We start from the raw sequence: 19,844 nt of genomic DNA, 5'->3' as shown, positions 1-19,844 counted from the left end.
TTCAGTGGCAGACCCAAGCAGGACCAAAGTGTTACCCAAGCAAAGGACGAGGTACAGTAACAGGTCCTTGCTTTGCCTGTAATTTTTCAAATACTTCCAAATCCGCTGCTAAAATCCTAGAAAGCCTTCATGACAGCTGACAGTAGTGAAATATTCCACAGATGAACTGAGGCAGCTGATTTTTCTTTGCACTGCAGTGAACTAGGATGGAGAACATGCTATCAGGATGGGAACTGCCAGCTGTGGAAGAAGACTTCCCCAAAGAGCTCCAGCTCCATTGCTGGCTTTTGTCTAATATCCAGTGTGCCAAGCTGGATTTGCTAATCATAATTACTGGTGACAGCAAATACTGACAAGTACTCAACCATTATGCTTCAGTTTCTTCCTCTTGCTGCTTTATGAAGTTGCCCTAAAGCAGAGCTGGCATCAACACAGAGGACTGAAGCTGGATACGATTTAATATTCTCTTTCCTGATCTTTTTTAAAGATACCAAGCTTGCATGTGAATGTGAAGTACAGACCACCTACAGGACCAGCCCCTGGGGGCTCTATCGTGTTGTCTTTCAGTTCAAGATTACCACTGAACTCAGTGAAGTCAACAGCCCAATTTTTGGGCACATGCCATGGGGCCAGTCCTGTTCTCCATGAAGTCATTATTTTTTTACAGAATTAACTCATATTTAAAACAAGTAACTAACTGTCTTTGCAAACCACACTGAGATTAAACTGAGTTAATCCCTCAGCACTAGAAAGAAGTACCACAATTACTTTCTAATTAATGGAGTCATATTTTAGCAGCTCCGTGGCTTACAAATATGAAACATGTTGCTAAATTCAATAGGGAAAATTGCTCCCTGGTTTAGTGCCAACAGTGCCAAGGGAGATATACCAACCATAAATTTACACTTAATAGCATGGTAGGTTTAAAACTGCCTCCATTAAAACACTGATGTTATCCTAAAGATGCATTTGAGCCACTGGGTCAACAACTTCCCAGAAGTCATTCAAGACTATCTCAAGTAGCTGTACAATTACACAAGCATGACATTATTTCCTGTGTTGTGCTGTGGAGGTATCAGTGTTTTCCCTGTGGTATATGTAACTGCTTTTTCTAAACAAGAAATAGAAGAGTATTTCAAAGTTTTCCTTCAAAAACACTGAAAACACACATTGATTTTAACATTACTGTAAAGCCTGTATGACAATGAGGTGTGAAGTCTCACAATAGATTAAACTTGGTTTTAAAAAAGGGCTTTAAATGTCATTTTATCACTGTGAAATACTACTGAAATAAAGACCTGCAGAGCAGTAATTCTGTTATTACCTCTACAGAAGACCACAATGCTATAATGACCATTACAAATCCTTCAGCACTGTCAGAAGCAATTACAACACACCCAGCTGGATAACAGTGCTCCCTCACATCAGCACTTAGTTCCGACCTAACTCTTACACAAGGCAGAGGTAAAGCCTTAGGTGGGTATTTGTGTATGTAACACTTGCTGGCACTTTTGGCAAACTTTAGGCTTAATAGTTGTCACCTGCATTTTTCCTAGAGCTTTCTCAAACCTGGACATTCAACTCCTGCCCTTGGCCCTCAGGATGCCTTAGGCACACGTATCTTCAACATCTTCCAGCATCATGATGCTGCAGTCAGCACTTTCCCTGCTGTCTCTCGCACACCCTCTCTACTTCTATGCAGTCAGATCATTCAGCCTTCTGCTACAAAAACAGCCCCATCTCCTCCCTCAACTCCCCAGGCTTCCTAGGCTGCACGACTGTGCCTTAGCTTTTCCTGGGCCTTCACACAGGGGGGCTTTAAAGACACTTAGCAGAAGCATCAGCATCTTTGTTCTCATTTGGTATTGTCCTATAAACTGCATTTCCACCAGGTGCTTTGGCAAACTGCTCTGCTTGGGGTTTAGCTACTCCATCTCATTGGCTCATCTTCAGTTATGAAACAGGAACTGAAGATTATCAGAAGCTTCATCACTGTGAATTTCAGCTGCAAACTGCATTTCTTTAATCTATAGTCTATGAGATCATTAATTTAAAAAAAAAGTCACCAGTTCTCAAAAAAAATTTCCAGTTAGCTCTATATGCCAAGTCCTTTGTCACTATTTCTCAAAGAAAACTAATTCTTTAATCAATTCCCTGTTCACCTAATTTTCCCTGTTGTTTGAGAACTCTTCTGACCACCAGGGAACAGAAAACTTCCCTGAGCAGAAGGCAAGAGGAAAGAAACAAATTGAAAAAGTTGTCTACAGAGCTCACATTTTTAACTAAGAAATCATACTGGATTATTTTCCAAACAACTCAAGTTCTGCCGTTTCACTAAACATGAATATCATAATTTAGTCATCTTTTTTGGTTTCACCAGGCATCTGTGTGAAGTCCCCCACAGACAGCTCCAATGTTTCCCCTCTCAGGGAGATTTTCACCAACAGCACCAGTGCCCTGGTAGAGTACTACCAGTGACAAGGAACAGCTGGAAGCCTAATTTCATGCCCATGAAAGAATTACAGACGGTGCTTTTTTGGGCAAGCATTGGTTATTCATGGAGGTCAAGAACCTAAAGAAACCAAATAAACCACAGATACCCAGCAATGACTGCACAGAGCTCCTTCTACCAAAGCAAACCCATCTCCTGCCATAAACACCATTCTATCTTGCAGCAGTCATCAGGCCCCAGAAAACAAGATCAGAAATATCCTCTCAGTCAGAAGTCATATGAAAGACAATTTCCAGTGCAGAAAGTCCTTTCTGAGACATTTCTCCAAGCTAAAACAGTGTCTTACTGCTTTTTCCCCATGTCTGCTTCTGGCTACTAAGAGTCTAAGAAATATTTCATGCTCTAATTTGCACTGGAAGGATAATGAAATTAGAACACTTGCCAGATTGCAGGAATACAGCAGATCAATGGATCCAGTATGTGACTCACACTCTGGTACTGCCTGCAGGCAAGCCAAACGAGGTGTGTGCTGACAGGTACCTTGTCATTCCCAGCCACACAAACCAGAGCTGCCTTTCTGCTCCAGGTGTAAACCAGAATCCAATGTGCACAAATGCCATATATTCTGTATTGCTACAGTCAGACAAAAACACTTCCACGACTTCAAAACAGCTTTTATCTGTCCCTGGGAAATGTTAATACAATTTGGCAGCCACATCACATAAAAGATGAATTTGCAGAAAAAAACCCCACTAATAAAGTTCATAGCTTTACAAAAATAACCAAACCAAAATAAAAAAACTCCACACACTGTCAGACAGAGAGAAGTTGCCGAAGGGCAAAGTGATATATTCCTTTTCTTAATATCAACTTTTTTTTTTTAATTTATTTATTTAATGACACTTGTGAAAGATTTCCATAGTTTAAGAAGCTCATTTATGGAAGCCAAGAGCCAGGCATGTTTATGGCAGCTCTCATGGGAGTAGCTGAATGATATAAAAGCATTTTAATCCTGTCTTTATACCCCATGTGAACATGAACACACACAACACGTCTGTGCTCCCATGCAAGTGTATCCACGTCCATGTGTTGGGCCAGGCCATTTACACAATTTACAGTGCTAATTTCTGCACTTCCAATACATTTTTTTAAGACTGTTCTTCCTAACACAGATCTTCCCTGATGCCTTGTCAGCTTGGCATTATCACCTTACTGTTGCTGCTTGTTCAACCTTGGGCTGGCACCAATGTTAGTTAAACAGAGGCCGTGCAATGGCAGCATACAACAAAGAAAAACACAAGGCAACTAGTGTAGCAGAAAAAGAAAGCTTCCACACTATTTAATAATAATTTTGCCTCACAGTGAAGGCACTGGGGCTTAGAAAATACAAGAGGTTTTCATGTCCAAGAAAGCTGCATTGCATGAAATAAGGTTGAATTTAAATAGATTATAATTAAATTAGTCCGAAAAACGGTGCAGGCACTTATCCCTGACTTGAGTGGTTTTTTGGCTTTAATTTAAAACAGTTTAATTGGTTTGACTAAAACTGAAATATGCTCCTCATAAAACAAGCATCACTGTTTTTATTACACTTAAATAAAAGACAATTCAGATTATAAGAGCACAACTTACTGGTTAGAAAAATCTTAAAACAGAGACCATCAAGAAGTGGAAACATGCAGCTAGTCCACCCAAGATTCATGTTTAATAACATTTATAGCTGTATCACACCTGTAAAAGCAGACAAACTTGGTTCCATGAGAAAAATAAATGCAGAACAATGCAAAGTAAAGCCATTGTAAGCAGTACTCTGGTGAAAATCCTCTTGTAGAACTAATGTCAATTTTTTGACTCAGTGCTTAAATTAATATTGGAGTAAGTTCAGCAATTCCTGAACTGATGCAGAAGAAAGCTCATCTCAGTTCCCTTGAAAGACAGCAAGGCTAGGCAGGGTGAAGGTGATCCACTCCTGAAGTCCAAAAAAATGTGCGCTTGACAAGCTGAATTATCAAGAACCCTAAAGGAGCAAAGAGATCAGCAGAGGTAGGAAACAAACTGATTTGCTGAAACTAACCCTAAGGAGAACCAGACCAGGGATCTATTCAGCTTCTGGCTGAATTTATTTTGTCACAATTTACAGAAAAATTTACAACATGAGCCGTGAATTACAGCCATACCCCATGGAGTCTGAAGTGTGATCCTTCCCGACTGAAAAATACTGAAAGCCTCCCACCAGTCTCATCCAACACAGGACATAAAGCAGCTGTAATCTCTGCGTGGTGCCCCTTTATTCAATAGTCACTTTGCTCTTAATACACTTCCTGCACATCCATACAATTCTCTTTCCTATTTTCTTTGCAGAAATAGACCAGGACTCTAAAGAAACCCTCTTCACAAATGACCTCCGAGTGCAGTGTGGTGTAACCTTGATTTCTAAACTCACTGCTCACACTGTTGTGGATTGTTTTCCTTCCTATGACCCTTCTGTTGCTCTGTCACTCCCCAGTGCCATTTCCTCTGTCTTCACAGTTTACTGGCTCTTCCCTTCTGATTTGGGAAAACAGCCTGGTACAATGAGGGGAAGAGGCAGATGACCTAACAGAGCTCTTCCATCTCGAACTCCTATGAACAGTGCCTCTAAGTGACTCTTTTGTTGGTTTGTTTGTCCCTTCTAGCATAATTAGGTTTTTAACAAGTGCATTGTTTGCTAGAATGGCATGAAGGAAAACATGTTAAAGCAACCAGCTGGATCCAGTTGACCTATAAATTCATCTGCCTGTTTTCTAACTAGATGGTGTCTCATGGCTATATGATATAGTGATTGCTCAAACAAAATAAATTGAATTCTGAAAGACACCACAGTTTTACTGTATTTAAGCCTGGTTCTTTGATATGAGAGGTTTTGCATCAAACTGGCAACGAGAAAGAGTATAAATGCTTTCCCCTAGCACTGTAACAGGGCTTTGCTCTTTATCACAAGCTTGTGTTCACTGTGTTTTCCATAACATTTCTTTCTTCATGTATTCTATAATGCCAGGCACTAAATTAGCATTTTAAGATTTTATAATAGAATAGAATTAAGCAGGATGCATTTTTAACTGCACTGTTATACTAGAAAAGATGATCCTAAGCACAATAAAAACTAATTTGTTTATTTTCCTGGAAGATTCAGTTACACTGATTATATTTTCTATTCTGAAACAGCTGTACAGATAAACGACAGATCTGATTTAAAGATGCATAAAATGTAGCTTGCAATTTATTTGTGAAATTGCCTGACAGTGGAAACTCCACACAGATTCTGCAGCTGATGACCAAGGCAATTGGCTTTATGCAATTATCTAATGAAAATATAAATAACATGAAAGCACAGAGAGCAGCAACAAATCAAATCATTGTCTGAAGAGTTACTGAGGGCTTAGAACTGGAAAACTGGAAGCAAACAATTTAGTGCAGGAAACCAAAGCTTCTGCAGTTTGCAAGTAAATCATTGTAAACTCCTGGGGGGAAAAAACCAACCAAACTACAGCAGAGACAGTGATGGATTCCAAAATGAGAACTGACATGCTCGAAGAAAAAAGCTAGCAGACAAAAACCTGATTTTAAGGACACAGTCCTGTTTGCAAGCTCCCTCATAACTCCAGCAGCACCAGGAGAAGCACGAGGTCAGGCCTGAATCACTGGCTTGTATAAGGGGTCATTTGTAGCTATTCTCAGAGTGCTCAGACCGTGTCCCATTTAAGTCCATTTTGCACTGGAATAAAGGTTTACATAAGACACTGAGGAAAGATGAATGACACACTGAAAACAAAAGCTCTGTAGAGGAACAGAACAGCTTTTGGAGGAAGAAGGAGTTACTTTTTTCACCGTAAGTCATGTGTAAAGTCCCACTAGAGATCACAGAACTGTAACTCACACAGCTGGCTCTCAAATTCACATGTGGTTGCTGGTGTGTAAAGGGCTGACACAGACTGCCTTGATACCATGTCTAGCCCTGGTGACTTTCCATGGCCTATTTAATCACAACCCATTATCAAATGCCACTGCTGAAAAGCACAAGAAGCACAACTTTCTGCAGTGTGCTGGCTGTTAGGGCTGTTATTCCCTGTTTCCCATGAGGCTGGTATGTCTGTGAAGTGTCCAACAGATGAAGTTGATAAGGCATGGCAGCACCTATCTAGCCTGGGGATCTGAATGGGCTCAAATCTGCGGGTACACTCTGCTCCTCTAGTCAGACTGTGCTCCTTTTATTATAAACGTGTTTCTCTGCTGTGTTGTTGTCAAATTTCTGAGCAAAGCCCCATTTCTCTGCTTGCAGGCAGAGCTGTGCACTCACAGATGTGGCTCTGCCTTAACATTCAGCCACGATGCTGCAGAAGGACCCTGACTCGAGCTTTCAGGGCTCACAGAGATCTAGCAGGTCTTGTTAAGAGATGCATTAAAGTTATCCTATGTCTCCTTAAACAGATCGTGGAAAGCAGGGGAGAGAAAAAAAAAATAGGCAACAAGAAAACAGATGGAGGACAAGCTTTCTAGAAATACTGCAAATACTGTGTTCTCTTGGATTCTGATGGTGGGCTGAAACAGTTTGTTCCAGATAAAGAATGAAGATCTTCCTAATTTATAAGCTTTAAAGGACTCTTCTCACTGTGAGACCTGGAAGCCTGGCTCTGCAGTCACAACACTCAGGTGAAGGAAGGCAGAAAAATATCCATCTCTTCTACAAACAGGAAACTGAGCCACGGATTGTGCCACTGGCACACTTCACCCTGCCTGGCAGCTGCTTCAGGGAATCACTGGGGTGCCAGAACAGGCTCTGCACAGCTCCCAAAGAACTAAAACACACCCATTGAAGGGTATCTATAAGAAGATCAGGTGTAAATGACTGATTTAAAACTGGTTTGGCTGTTCACTACTCACAGCTATAATCTATTCAAGTTTCTTGCCTAACAGCACACAGGTGATGGCTGCAGAACACCTGCCTATACCAGCTCCAGTGGGTTCTCAGCCTGCCAAAATTGGTTTGAGGCAATGGGAGACCTCTCCAAAGCCTGCATTATACCCCTGTGACGTGTGTTTTGCTGTGTGTTCAAACACTGCCCTGATTTGTTTCAAGTGGACACAGTTCAACAGAGTAGAAGGGAAATTGAAGCTTTCCTCTTGATGTAAAGGGCACTAGGAACAGAGCTAAGCCAAAGGGAAAATCTTTGGGACCTGTTAGAGGACAGCATCTACATCAATGTTCTTGCTCCAGTAACAACAGAGAGGGAGCATATTTGCATGAGAGATGTTCAGCTCAGAATATTCTAAGATCATAAATGCTTTACATTCTTTATGAGTTGCAGAGGCTGTAAGAGAAGATAATAAGCATTATCCACCACACCAAGCAAATGTAAATAATCCCAAGGAAGCTTACTAACAAGCCAGGAAAACTGCCCAGCTACAGCATCACTGCAGGGTCACACATGACTCCCTTGAATGTGGTACAACAAGAAGATAACACCCAGAAGAAGCTGGTTTTCTTCATATCATCTGCCCAAAAGAGGTAAAATATTTCAAACTAGTGACAGAACCAGATATCTCACCTACTTAATATATATTCAGCTGTGTAACAACTCTATGACAGGGAAAAATCATGAATTATAACAATCCAAAATTTTGGAGCTGCATTAACCTAATCCTGTGTGTCCTTCATCTGAAATCCCCTATCATTTGTTGACAGTGCCCAGAGCAAACTGGATGCTGCCCAGGGAATTTGAGAGCAAAATATCACTCAGCACATTAAAAGTGGCCGTGGAAAAGTGTGGTCACCGATGAGGTATTTGTAGAGGTGTCAGCATTAAGCACACATGAAGTACACAAAACAAAGAGAGGAGCTTTGCCCAAACCACAGCATGATTGAAGCTGTAACAAACATAAATCAGGAGTGATGCAGTCTCTATTTGAAAAATGACAGTTTTGAAATGGCCAGAAATGGCACTGGAAATGAAGATAATAAACTGGCTATGACAAGTAATGTAGGCTTGTCCTCCTACAATTCAACATCTGTATCAGTGATCAAACAGCCCTGCTCAGCTCCACAAATCTAAATTGACAAATGACTCATTTATAACATGTACAAAAGGGTCTGTGAGGCTTCATTGCACATGAACATCAATGTTTTTCACATTTTCACATTTCAGAATGTATGAAGCTAATCTTAAGCACCATAAAAGGTTAGAATTGCATCTGATTTGTCCACTGCTGAAATCCAGTTAACTTGGCAATGGAGGAGAGAACACTCATTTTGTATGCATGCTCTAACAAATATTTTGCCCAATTAACATGATGAAAACATTGCTGGCTACAGCTCAACACCTTAAAAAAACAATTGTAAATGCTAATTTTCAGCTTAGTGAACAACCAGAAAGGAATGCTGTGACTGAACTTCTATCTTCAGGTGTCAAGAGGAGAATCAAACTGTAAATGCCAAAAACGGTCTCTGAAAAACTGTTGAAAGATAAAGGATAATATTAAAAATAGAAATGACATACTCATGATGGATAAATGCCTCAAATACATGAACATGTCAATACAACTATGGTTTTTTTGTGCATGCATGTACACATGCAGCTATACAGCTGTGGCAAAACTGTGCCTGTGTGATCACTACAGATAATAACATTTTGTGCTAAGACTATTACTTCATAGTTATTAATTTTTTCTACCTTCTTCCCTCTATATTTCAGGCAATACTTTCTAGCAATTAGGAAAGGGTTTGTCAGATTTTAAGATGGCATTGCCACAGGGTAGAATTCAGAAGGACTGTGATGATGCTAATTTGGTAATAAATCTTGATGTTCTCTTCTCAAAACAGTAGTTATGGTACTCTAAAATATAAATTTATTAAGATAGTTTATAACAAACAAACTACAAACTACAGAGCCTATTTAAAAAATACTTACACTTCTCTTATTCCAGGATCAAAAACTTCCACCAGTTTCTTCAAACTTTAAAACCAGGCAAGTAAAACCTACATCATGCATCTGGTAAGAAACTTTAGCAACTGGCCTGCCAGCTATGTTGACAATAAAAAGTAAATGTTAACACTTGAAATTTCTTTTCCATATTCATTTGATCAATAATTTCCTTTATTTTAATGGAGGTTGAGAAAGTCTACATCAAAATAAATTGTATTGTTATTGCTGATTTGGGGTGGACTACCTATAATTGTTAATGAATTGCATGATGATAAGCAATTATATCATTTTATAAGACTAGAATATGCAATTTAATGTGGTAGCTTCATAGACTTTATTTCAGATGCAGCAATTTCGAGTTCACATTCCTGAAAATCAAAAATACCTCCTTTTATTCAGTGCTTTATAGTTTTCCAGCTTAACCTCTTCTGTTAAGCACATGGACTTCCTCAGGATAATAAAGAAAATACTACTACTATACCAACATGTTAAAGAATATCCCTTCTGCAAAGAAATCTGCCTACAGTGGTGACCTTAAACACCACCTTTACAAAGACTTTTTTGTGCTGTTAAAAGCCAAGCATTCAGGGCTCTGGACAAATATGTGCTGGTCCACACCACTGGGTGTGTCAAAAACTAAGACTGGATTAAAAAAAAATTTAGTTTGCAAGCTTTTTCTCAGTACCAGAGGAAAATCCAGGCAGGAAAGGACCTCAGGATGTCTTTAATTCAGCCTCCTGCTCAAAGCAGGGCAGGCTCTGAGCTCAGACCAGATGTCTAAGGCTTGATCCAGCGGGGTCTTGAGAGCTGCCAGGGATGGAAACTGCACAGTCTCTCTCCCAGCTGTGCTTGTGGAGAGAATTTTTTCCTTACACCCCATGTGAACGTTTTTTGTTTCAGTTAATGCCACTGTCTCTTGTCCTCCTGCCATACAGCACTGCTGGGCCTGGTCCCATCTCCATCACTTTCCTCTAGACTGAGGAAGGCTCCATTCCAGAGCCTTCTCCAGACTGAACACACTCTGTTCTTTCAAACTCTCAGTGTCAAAGGTTTAAAAAACTTCATTCTCAGTAGGAGTAATGCAAATTCAAACATTTATTATGGAAGTGATGACTCTTAACACAGCAGTCTAAATGAAATCAAGGAAGTGGACATGATTTGTGTGGCAGTGATGTCTCTGAATCCTACTGGAAAGTATCCCAATCAGAACTTTGTGGAATTAAACCCTATTTGTATACCAGGAAAAACAATTTTCTGTGCTTACCAGGAATGATTTTATCAATAGGGTGTGTGACATGCTCTAATAGGCAAACTGAATTAGCAGTAGCTGTGCACCTGCTGAGAAGTTATATGTTGCCCTTCATTAATGCTTCAGGTATATTCTAAAATAAAACTCGGAACACACTGCAGACCTCAAGGGAAGAAGTAAATAAGTAACTCTGTTGGAATGGTACTATGACATTAGTTTGCAAAACTAGTAATAAACTGTGGGCCAAGATGCACAAAAAACCCCCCCAGATGGGTAAAACCTGTTGATCATTTTTTAAGATAGCTTCAGCTATTCTCATGCTAAGTTCTGGTTGCTCTGATGCACACACCAAAGGGTGCTTTCCATAAGCACAACACTGGATTTTCCTCTGCAACAGCATATGGTAATACTTCCTAAATTGCCCTTCTGCAACAGGTGCTCTATTTTATGATGTAATTTTACCTTTAATGTATAAAGCCATAAAATAATGAGGTTGTTTCCAAGGTAAATGAGGCCACCCATTCACTATATCCTATGTTAGAAGGGGAGGCACCAAGGTGCAAGCATGGAAGTGACTACAAACGTAACATATGAGGATCACATAGAACTTTGATTTATGCTCAACTACCAGCTAAAGTCAGACTTTTAAGATGAAGTTTGGGCATTTAATCTCTCCACTACAGCCATCGTTGCATGTGGGTAGCCACAATTCATTATCAAAAGCCACAATCAGTGCAGAGTGCCTTGAACTCACAGGGCTGCCTGCTGGGCTCCTCCAGCAGCAGAGAACACGATGTGTCACCGTGGTGACAAGGACGTGCCAGCCCTCACATCTGTGGCCTAAGAAGCTGATGGTGCACATTTTACAGAGAGAATCTGCTGCTTGGCTCCTTCATTCTGACACTGAAGGTCCTGCCCTCAAAGCTACGGGCAATTTTCAGCATTATACAGTCAGCTATGATTATTCATTTAAGAAAATGGCATAACACAGGGAAGCAATGAAAATGTCTGTTCCATTTCTTTACCATGCCTGCATCTCCTAATTTGTTTTAAAATGAAATGCATAGCACCTGAGTGTTTACACAGTTAATTAACTGATGTATCTCCTTTCATAACATTATCCACCCAGAGATAAATTAATGACTAATGAAATCATTCTGAATTATTTTCATCTAATTAAACAAAGAATATAGACTATTTTAACAAGATATCAGTTGCATTAAAGCTACCTCATGACTTTGCAATCTTCTCTTTTACCTATGGTTTTGCAGCATATTTCAGGGCTCAATTTCCATGGGAAAAAATCAGCATATCCACTGGATCACACACAAGTGCTAGGCCTGTCAGTAACAATCAGTGCATTAGGTGGACAAGGCAGAGACTGCAGAAACTGGAGGCGCAATCCATTTTTTATACATTACTTTAAACAGGACAGAAAGGGAGGGTTGTGGCTGAGCTGGAAATAGTTCAAGGAAAAATGGAGGGTTGTGACTAAACACAGGAAACCATGAAGGGAGAGAGGAAGGAGCAAGGAGGTGGAATAATGCTGTTGATTAGGTTATTTATAAATGTATCAGGTTTTACATAAGTATGGTAATATGTTGTAATTTTCTGCACCTTTGATAAATGCTCTGCAAACACACAGTGACAGCAAGAACCCTGGAGAGCTGACAGTCTGAGCAGATGAGGCAAGTAAAGGGTAAAGGGCTCAGACAGCGCTGGCTTGCCCAAGGCCACATCACTTCCAAGAGGCAGGAGTGTCCTTTTATGCTGTGGCTATTGCTTCCTTCCATGTCTTATATGTGAAAAGACAAATATACATAAAAAAGACCATGTGAAGGTCGGGTTTGTGCAGGTGAGAAGAATCCAATGAGAAGTCAGTGATGCTTTGAGCAGACAGGTTGGTAGGTCTGTGGTTTCCCTGTTACTCGTTTTTTTTGTAAGGCCATCCCAGAGGATTCCTGACAGGTGCTGGAGGACACCCTGGAAACCAGAGCCCTGCCCTCTTTCCTCCACACACCACAGGTGCATCAAAAGTGATATAAAACACCACAGGCTGCCCCTTCCTTGAGATGCTCCATTCTGTCTCTGAGCACTGGGGCTGGGGAGCTCTTGGGTGTTTTCCCTGAGTAGTTTCAGACCAGTTTTCTGCCATGGCTGGTCTGCTGCTCTCCAGCTGCAGAGAGGGCAAGCAGGGCTATGGCAGCATCCCAAGGTTCCTCCATCCTAGCCCTGCTACCACCAGCAGCAACTGCAGCACTGCCAGAGCCACCCAGGGGACAGCTGGGTGTGAGGAACACTTGCCACAGCAGCAGAGAGGAGCTGGGGAGACACCTGCCAGTCACATCCCTGCTGTGCCTGTACTCCCTCTGCTCAAGTGACCCAAGGAAAGCAAATAACTCCGCCGCGGTTTTCCTCAGCTGTTAACTTTGGCATCAGACCGCAGCTGTGCAGTTCCCAGCACAGCCCTCCTCAAAACCCAGGCATTGCTGCACCTGCTCCACAGGGTGGGACGTGGCCGTGATGTTCCCTTGGTCTAACTGAAAAGCACCCGTGCTTAACTCCATGCCCTTTGCCTTGACCAGGAAGACTTCTGTTTAATCCCCAGATCAGGTCACTAAGCTGAAGAACATAAACATGACATTTATAAAGGGCAGTGCCCACAGATGCTCATCTGCCACGTTTGTGTTTGTTACCGACAACTCCTCTTCCACGATTTAAAGTTACTTCTGAAATTGCTCGAAACCTCTAAGCACATGTTACTGGGGTTTACCCACTGTCTATTTTAGTACAAGGGCAGACATAAGAGCTTTAACAAACTCACAGGCATAAAAAGGCTTGATATCTCTGCCAGGAGACCATAACCTTTGCCGGCTTTTGGTTTGTCGTTTTTTGGTTAGTTTTGTGCGGGTTTTTTTAATCATTGAGAGTTCCATAAACAAGAAATTCACTCCAAAGGAAATGATACACCTTCCCTTCCCCCGTCGCCATCCTCCCTCATTATTTCTTTTCTACAGAATTACTTCTTTTCCACACATGCTGTCTGCAATGAAAGAAGTAAAATCACACACAATCTGCCCCTGGATATCAAACAACAAATCCGTCGGGGACAGAAATCCCCGCAGAAAGCACAATAAATCGTGGCACTAAAATCTCTTCCCGATTTGCCAAGGAGCAGCCCTTCTGCTGCCGGAAGGATGCACGAGCGGATCTGGGCAGGGAACGCGCTCCCCTTACCTTGATCATGCTGCCAGGCAAGGGCTGATGTTCCTGCCGGGCTCTGGGCGGGATGGAGCCGAGCTCCGGGGGCGGACACAGCGGCGAAGCGCGGGATGGGGGCCGGCTGGGGCTGCTGCTGCTGGGACTGCCGGGGCTGCTGCTGCTGGGACTGGCGGTGCCGGGGCTGCTGCCGCTCGGACTGGCGCTGCCGGGCTCGGATTGCATCAGCGGCGAGGGCGGCGCGCACGGCGGGCGCTGGGGAGCTCTGCGAGGGGCCGGGGCCGCCCCGCCCCGCCGCTCCCCCGCCCGCGGGAGCCTCGGCCGGACCCCCGCCCGCACCTCTGCTGCAGGGCAGGGTCACCCCGGCTCTGAGATGGGCATGCACGCCGGCCGAGGGAAGACAATTCGGTGCTTGTGCTGTAATTCAAACCGAGGGCGACGCGTGCTCCTCAGCCAGCGTTAAGCAGCTCATGGTTTTCTGAGTCATTTCCTCTGTCTCGCTCGGCTGACACACCGACACCTCACAGTTATCCCTGCCATCACCAGCTCTTCCCTGTTTACCCTCGCCACGCCGCCGAGCGCGGCTGGTTCTCAGTGCCCAGCATTGCCACCCAACACAGGAGGGGGGCATACGACGCGTTTTATCGGGAATTAGTGGGGCTGCCAGATGTTTCCGTGCTCCCCCGTGCCCCCAGTCCGTGCTGAAGGTCTGGTGTGTACCTACACAGCGCTGTGAGCCACCGCTCCTGCCTCACCTCCCAGTTCTGGTACCTGGCAGGCAGCTCACCAGCACCCGAAGACAAAGGAATAAATACAGCAGCGTGTCTGTCCACTGTGTTGCTTCTACCCGTGCCTGTAAAACTAATACAAAAGGAAAAAAAAAAAAAAAAACCCACAATTTTTTCAAAGAAAATGCCACTGTGATGTTCACAAAGTGCTTACTTTCATCCCAAGTGATTTTACGTTTAAGTCTTTTCTTCCTTTACTAATGTTTTCGTAGGTTTTCCCCTTCTGATCTCCTTTAGAGTTGTTGTAGAAGTCGTTTCATCTCAGTGCAGCTGTCAGAAGTGCCAAGTTCTGCTTTGCACCATGTACATGAATTATTCTCTGTTTTACAGTGCCAGAAATCGGTTACGTAAGTAGATTTTTGTTCCTGCTGCTCTTCAGCCAGGTAAGATCTGCTGTTTAGTGGATTTACAAGCATTTTGGTTTCTAAAAGAACACAGGTAAGCAGCACTGCCCAAAATTCAAGTTCACATGAATGATGATGTTTCAACAGCTGCTTGGGAGAGGAGAAAGATGGAGCAAAAAACAGGAGGCAGAGAAAGCAGCAAAGAGGCTTCAGGCAGCTCATGATCAGGGCAGTGCTACCCAGTGCTCATGAGAGAAAAATAAATCCATTCACAACGAGTTATCTCCAGGTTACAGCCACAACACAGGAACAGGCAGGCTGTCAGGCCAAGGGTCCAGTTTAATTCAATATCCTCTCACTGGCAGTGCACTATAATAACACCCGCAGAGGAGTTTCAAAAAGAGAATAAGCACTTTGCTCCATTTACTCTTTCCACTATACACTCTTATCCTCAAAGGGTTTGTATCAACTTCCTGAAAGATGAATTCTCTAGGCTTAATAGCTCCTCATGGCTTTTTGTTCTATTAATTTGTTCCTTGAACCTACATAAAATTTGATACCTGTCAGGTCTTGTGCTCATCAGTTCCACAGTTTAGTTCTGTTCTGTGGAAAAACTCATAATTCTGCTTTATTTTGAAGATTTCACATCATTCTATATTTTTCTGATACTGAGAGACTGTAAACACAAATGAAGAGCATTTTACACCCTGTATGTAATTTGTGATTTTACAGGCAACTGTTGAATCCTCTGTCAGCCATCTCCTTTCTCCAGATGAGGAGTTCTAATCTTTTTTGTTTACAATAAAACAGTTCAATAACCTTGATCATCCTTGATTTAGGATGGGGACATGAACTACACAACACTCTCAAAAATAAAGTCATCATACTTAATTTTAATTTACCTTTTTCCTCTCCTCTATTTCTTTTCATTATAAGTTCTGTTTACTATTTGAACTGTTCACTAGCACTAAAGTAAACCAATCTATTTCTGAACTACTTAATTGTAAGATTTCTCTGCTGAAAGGCAACACTTTATTCATAACCCACCCATTTATATAAATTTAGCTGGTTTTTTTTGCTGTGTGCATAATTTTATACTCACAGACATAATCATATGTTATTTTTACAGCTGTTTAGACAGTTTCATAAGGTCCTGCTGCACACAGCCATAGTTTGGCTGAATTGTTTTAACACCCTTACCCTAAAGGCTTTAAATCTCATCAGCAAACTTTGTCCTTTCTCTGTTTTCCTCAATTTCCCCTTCTCTCAATCACAGACTCTCTCTTCTGTTTATCTCTTACCAAATTAAAGAGAGCAACCATAAAAGCACCTTTCTTTTCTATGAGCCTTTGCTAAGACACTTTGTCAACTGCTTTGGAAATCCAATTTGATTGTGTCCATTGGACTTATACTTCCTTTGAAGGAGTTTATAGAGTTTACAGGTCAAGATTTACTTGCAGAAAAGTCATGCTGAGTAAGTTTATATATGGATATATAAATTTATCCATATTTATATATGGATAAATATGCCATATCTCAATGGCATATTTATCTATATATCTTTTAGCATTTCTTGTTACAGGTTGTACATTTTCTCCAGACTCTCTTCAGTAGCCTGAATCCCTCTACAAAAAAACCAAAAAAACCCAAAAAAACCAACCAACCAACCAAACAAAAAAACCCCAAACCCCCAAAAAAACAAAAAAAACCCCAACAAAACAACAAAACCCCCCAACAACAACAAAAAAAGAAGAGAAAAAAAAAAAGAAAAAAAAAACCAAACCCAAAAAACACCGCAAAAACAAACCCCTGTTTGAGGGCAATTTGACTGTTTCCACAGCTCAGTTTACCAGCCTGAACAATCAGCCTTTTACCTGAATTCTCTGCAACATGCTCCACCATAGAGATGCATTTCAAGTTATCCTTAAACTGCTGCCAACTACTGAGGTACAGAGCAGAATCCATGGCCTGGGCAAAACTAAGGAATAGGAGAACAAAAGGGAAAGAAGAAATATTATCTGAACTACAGAGGATTAGTGCAAAACCAAACTACCATTTGTTACATATCTAGGATATGTCAGAAAAAAAAAAAAAAAAAGAGAGATCTTTGTATTGATATTTTGCTTTTATTCAGGGCCAAGTTGGCCCTGAGCTTTCAGTAAAAGTCAGAAAAAGAAGACTACAACTCAGAGAAGCTGGAGAACTTATTTTAAAAGTTATGTCTTGCTGCAACATCCCCAAAGCTGAAGTTGCCATTAGTAAATGTGCCATACAGATGTATTTTTGCAGGGATAGCTTACATTACCTCAGTCTAGTTACAGCTCTTTATGTAACCCTCCAGAAGTGACAAGGCAAAGGACATTAGATCTTTGCCTCTAATGATCCATCTGCTGCATTGATCCATCCAATAAAAAAATTACATTTTCTACACTCTGAATGTTTAATTTTCATAAAACATTATTCATTTCAACACTAGTTTTTCCATTAACACCAAGAATTCTGTGAATGCTTGACAGCACTGTTAAACTTTAGAAGTTTTAATGAGTAAATTTTTCACACATATGAGAGAATAAGGTAATTTATATGCTCCAAGTCCAAAGTGTTTCCACAACTTGTAGGGATTCACAAGGTGAAGAATTTGAGTCACATACATTTGCCAAACCAGACCTGAATAAATTCACCTTTAAGCCACCGAAATATGAGGAACTACTGTTGTGGAAATCAAAAGGCAGTATGATATAAAGCCAAACGGGAAGTATTGAAAGAGGAACCTTGTAGTTCTATAAGAATAAAGAGCAGAAACCCTTCTTGATACGCTTTCCAAGGTTTCCTCTACAATCCTGGTTGTATTCTTTCAATAGCTTAGGGAGAAGGTAGAAACCTTGGTAGAAACCAGGTTTTCCATAGAACAGAAAGTTGGGATTCTGGGATTTTCTTTTTTCTTCTGAAATGGCATGAAAACTTCTGTAGAAAAATATGGAGAAACCACATTTGATTCAATCAAATGGTATCATTTAGACAAAGTCTGTTCTTCAGTTTGATCCTGATCTTTTAAAACTTTCAAAGCTCTTTGTAATATAAGCCCTTTCCAGATGTGTTCCAAAGCTTATTTGAAAAAAATAATTGTATCTCTTCCAGAAATACCAGAATGCAGTGGTTTGATCTTTGTGAACTACTTTACTTCTACATTAGCTTTTTTACTAAAACTACATTTTGCATAGTTTCTATGACTGCATGTAAGTGCATTGGCACAAATATTTAAAATAGGGAAACACCAACTTTCATCTACAATATTCTTCAGGGAAAACCTGTATCTGATTTCAACCACAAAACTAAAACTCTTAAGAATGATGAAGAAGGTAGTTGGAGTACGAGATTTCCATGTAGCTGCCTTGCAGATGTGGGAACAGTTGTGGAAAGCTTTTAAAGTGAGGGAAAGACAAACCTTTGATTAAGAATCAGGTTGGTGCTGTAGAAATTTCCTAACAGAAAAGGTATTATGTAATTATTACATGTATGTATAAAGTGTTATGTAATTATAGACCTATATGTGTTCAGATATGTACAAAATGTTAGGGTGGGATGATTTTTAGAATTGTTTTTATTTTGGGGAAGGAGAGGTCCTTTGAAGACTGGTCATGAGTTGCACTTGATGATCTTGGAGGTCTCTTCCAACCTAGTAATTCTTTAAATTCTGTAAAATTCTTTCATTTGGAACTACAACAATGATAGGAGAAGCTGATGGCTGCAATTACTGTTCCTCTTTTGGGAAAGGAGGAGAAAGGATTGTTTGCAGAAACAGGAAGATGAAAGCACCGTGCTCTGTCTCCTTGTGGAAGGGCTCGAGTGGGGGGGATGTGGGTTTCAGATCAGCAAGATCTTTTCGCTGCAGCACCTTCTCCCGGTGCTGTTTTCTCACCTCCTTGTCCATGCCAGCCCCGCTGTGTGCGGGCTCTGCTCTGGAGCCCTTTAGCAGAGCGATCTGGGTGTAAAATCCCAGATAAAGAGCCCAGCGATTGCCGGAGATGCTGAAGGGCGGAAAGCGCCTCAGCTGGCGCCCTCACAAAGAGCACGGGCTGCACAATTATCCTCACAGAAAGAAACATCACAAACCAAGAGTCGGGAGAGGAGATAAAAGGGAAGGCAGCTACACAACATCTGACAACCAGGGAAACGCTGAGAAAAAGGCTGAAAGGAAAAGGCCTGCATGCGTGAGGTAAATTGGAACCAAATAAACACATCTCCCCCCTCCCCGGTTCCCACCCTCTGAGGGAAACAGCATTTCACGCATTCCTCCTAAACAAGCCCTTTGTGAATGTGTCATTTATTTCTGCACGGGGAGGCAAGGAAACATCGAGCTCCGGGAACTAAGCGAGAACAGAGTTTGTTTTCAACATTTCTTCCAGCCTTCTGATTTCCAGCTACTCACCTCACCTCTGCCAGGGCTCTTCCAGAAGGTTCTGGGTGGCTGCACCTGCCTCGCCCCAGTGCTGCCGGCTCCCAGCCCGGTTGGAATGGGACAAGTTCCCTTCAAGTCTCATCTTCATCAGAGCACAGCCTTCAAAAGGCTTTTAAAGGAGTTTAGGTGCTCCAGAGGTAGGCGTGGAGGAGGCACAGGGTGGGCAGCAGGGCCTTAACCCACCCCTATTTCAGGTTCAGCACCTGGGTCTTGTGAATCTTGAGCTCTCATCAAAATCAACCCCCTCATTCACCTTCTAAAGAGAGCACCAGGATTCCTTGCTAGCACATTTTCCCCATCCGGTGTTGCTCCCAAAGTTGCTTCTTTGTCTCCCATTCAGCCCTCCTTAAAACCTGGTAGAAAAGTGAGAGTGA

General features: G+C 41.7%; 1 protein-coding gene across 1 annotated transcript in view; it reads right to left on the bottom strand.

Moving 5' to 3' along the window:
• Positions 1-14,958, bottom strand: part of BCAT1 (branched chain amino acid transaminase 1) — a 61,203-nt gene extending 46,245 nt beyond the window's left edge. The window contains exon 1 of the mRNA XM_063395229.1: positions 13,898-14,958. Within this exon, the coding sequence (XP_063251299.1) occupies positions 13,898-14,104 (207 nt within the window). The 5' untranslated portion in view covers positions 14,105-14,958. The remainder of the gene's footprint in view (positions 1-13,897) is intronic.
• Positions 14,959-19,844: the final 4,886 nt, after the last annotated feature.

The sequence above is a fragment of the Prinia subflava genome, chromosome 4 (assembly GCF_021018805.1).
Source record: "Prinia subflava isolate CZ2003 ecotype Zambia chromosome 4, Cam_Psub_1.2, whole genome shotgun sequence".
Taxonomy (NCBI): Eukaryota; Metazoa; Chordata; class Aves; order Passeriformes; family Cisticolidae; genus Prinia; species Prinia subflava.
This window is presented reverse-complemented; position numbering and strand designations above follow the sequence as displayed.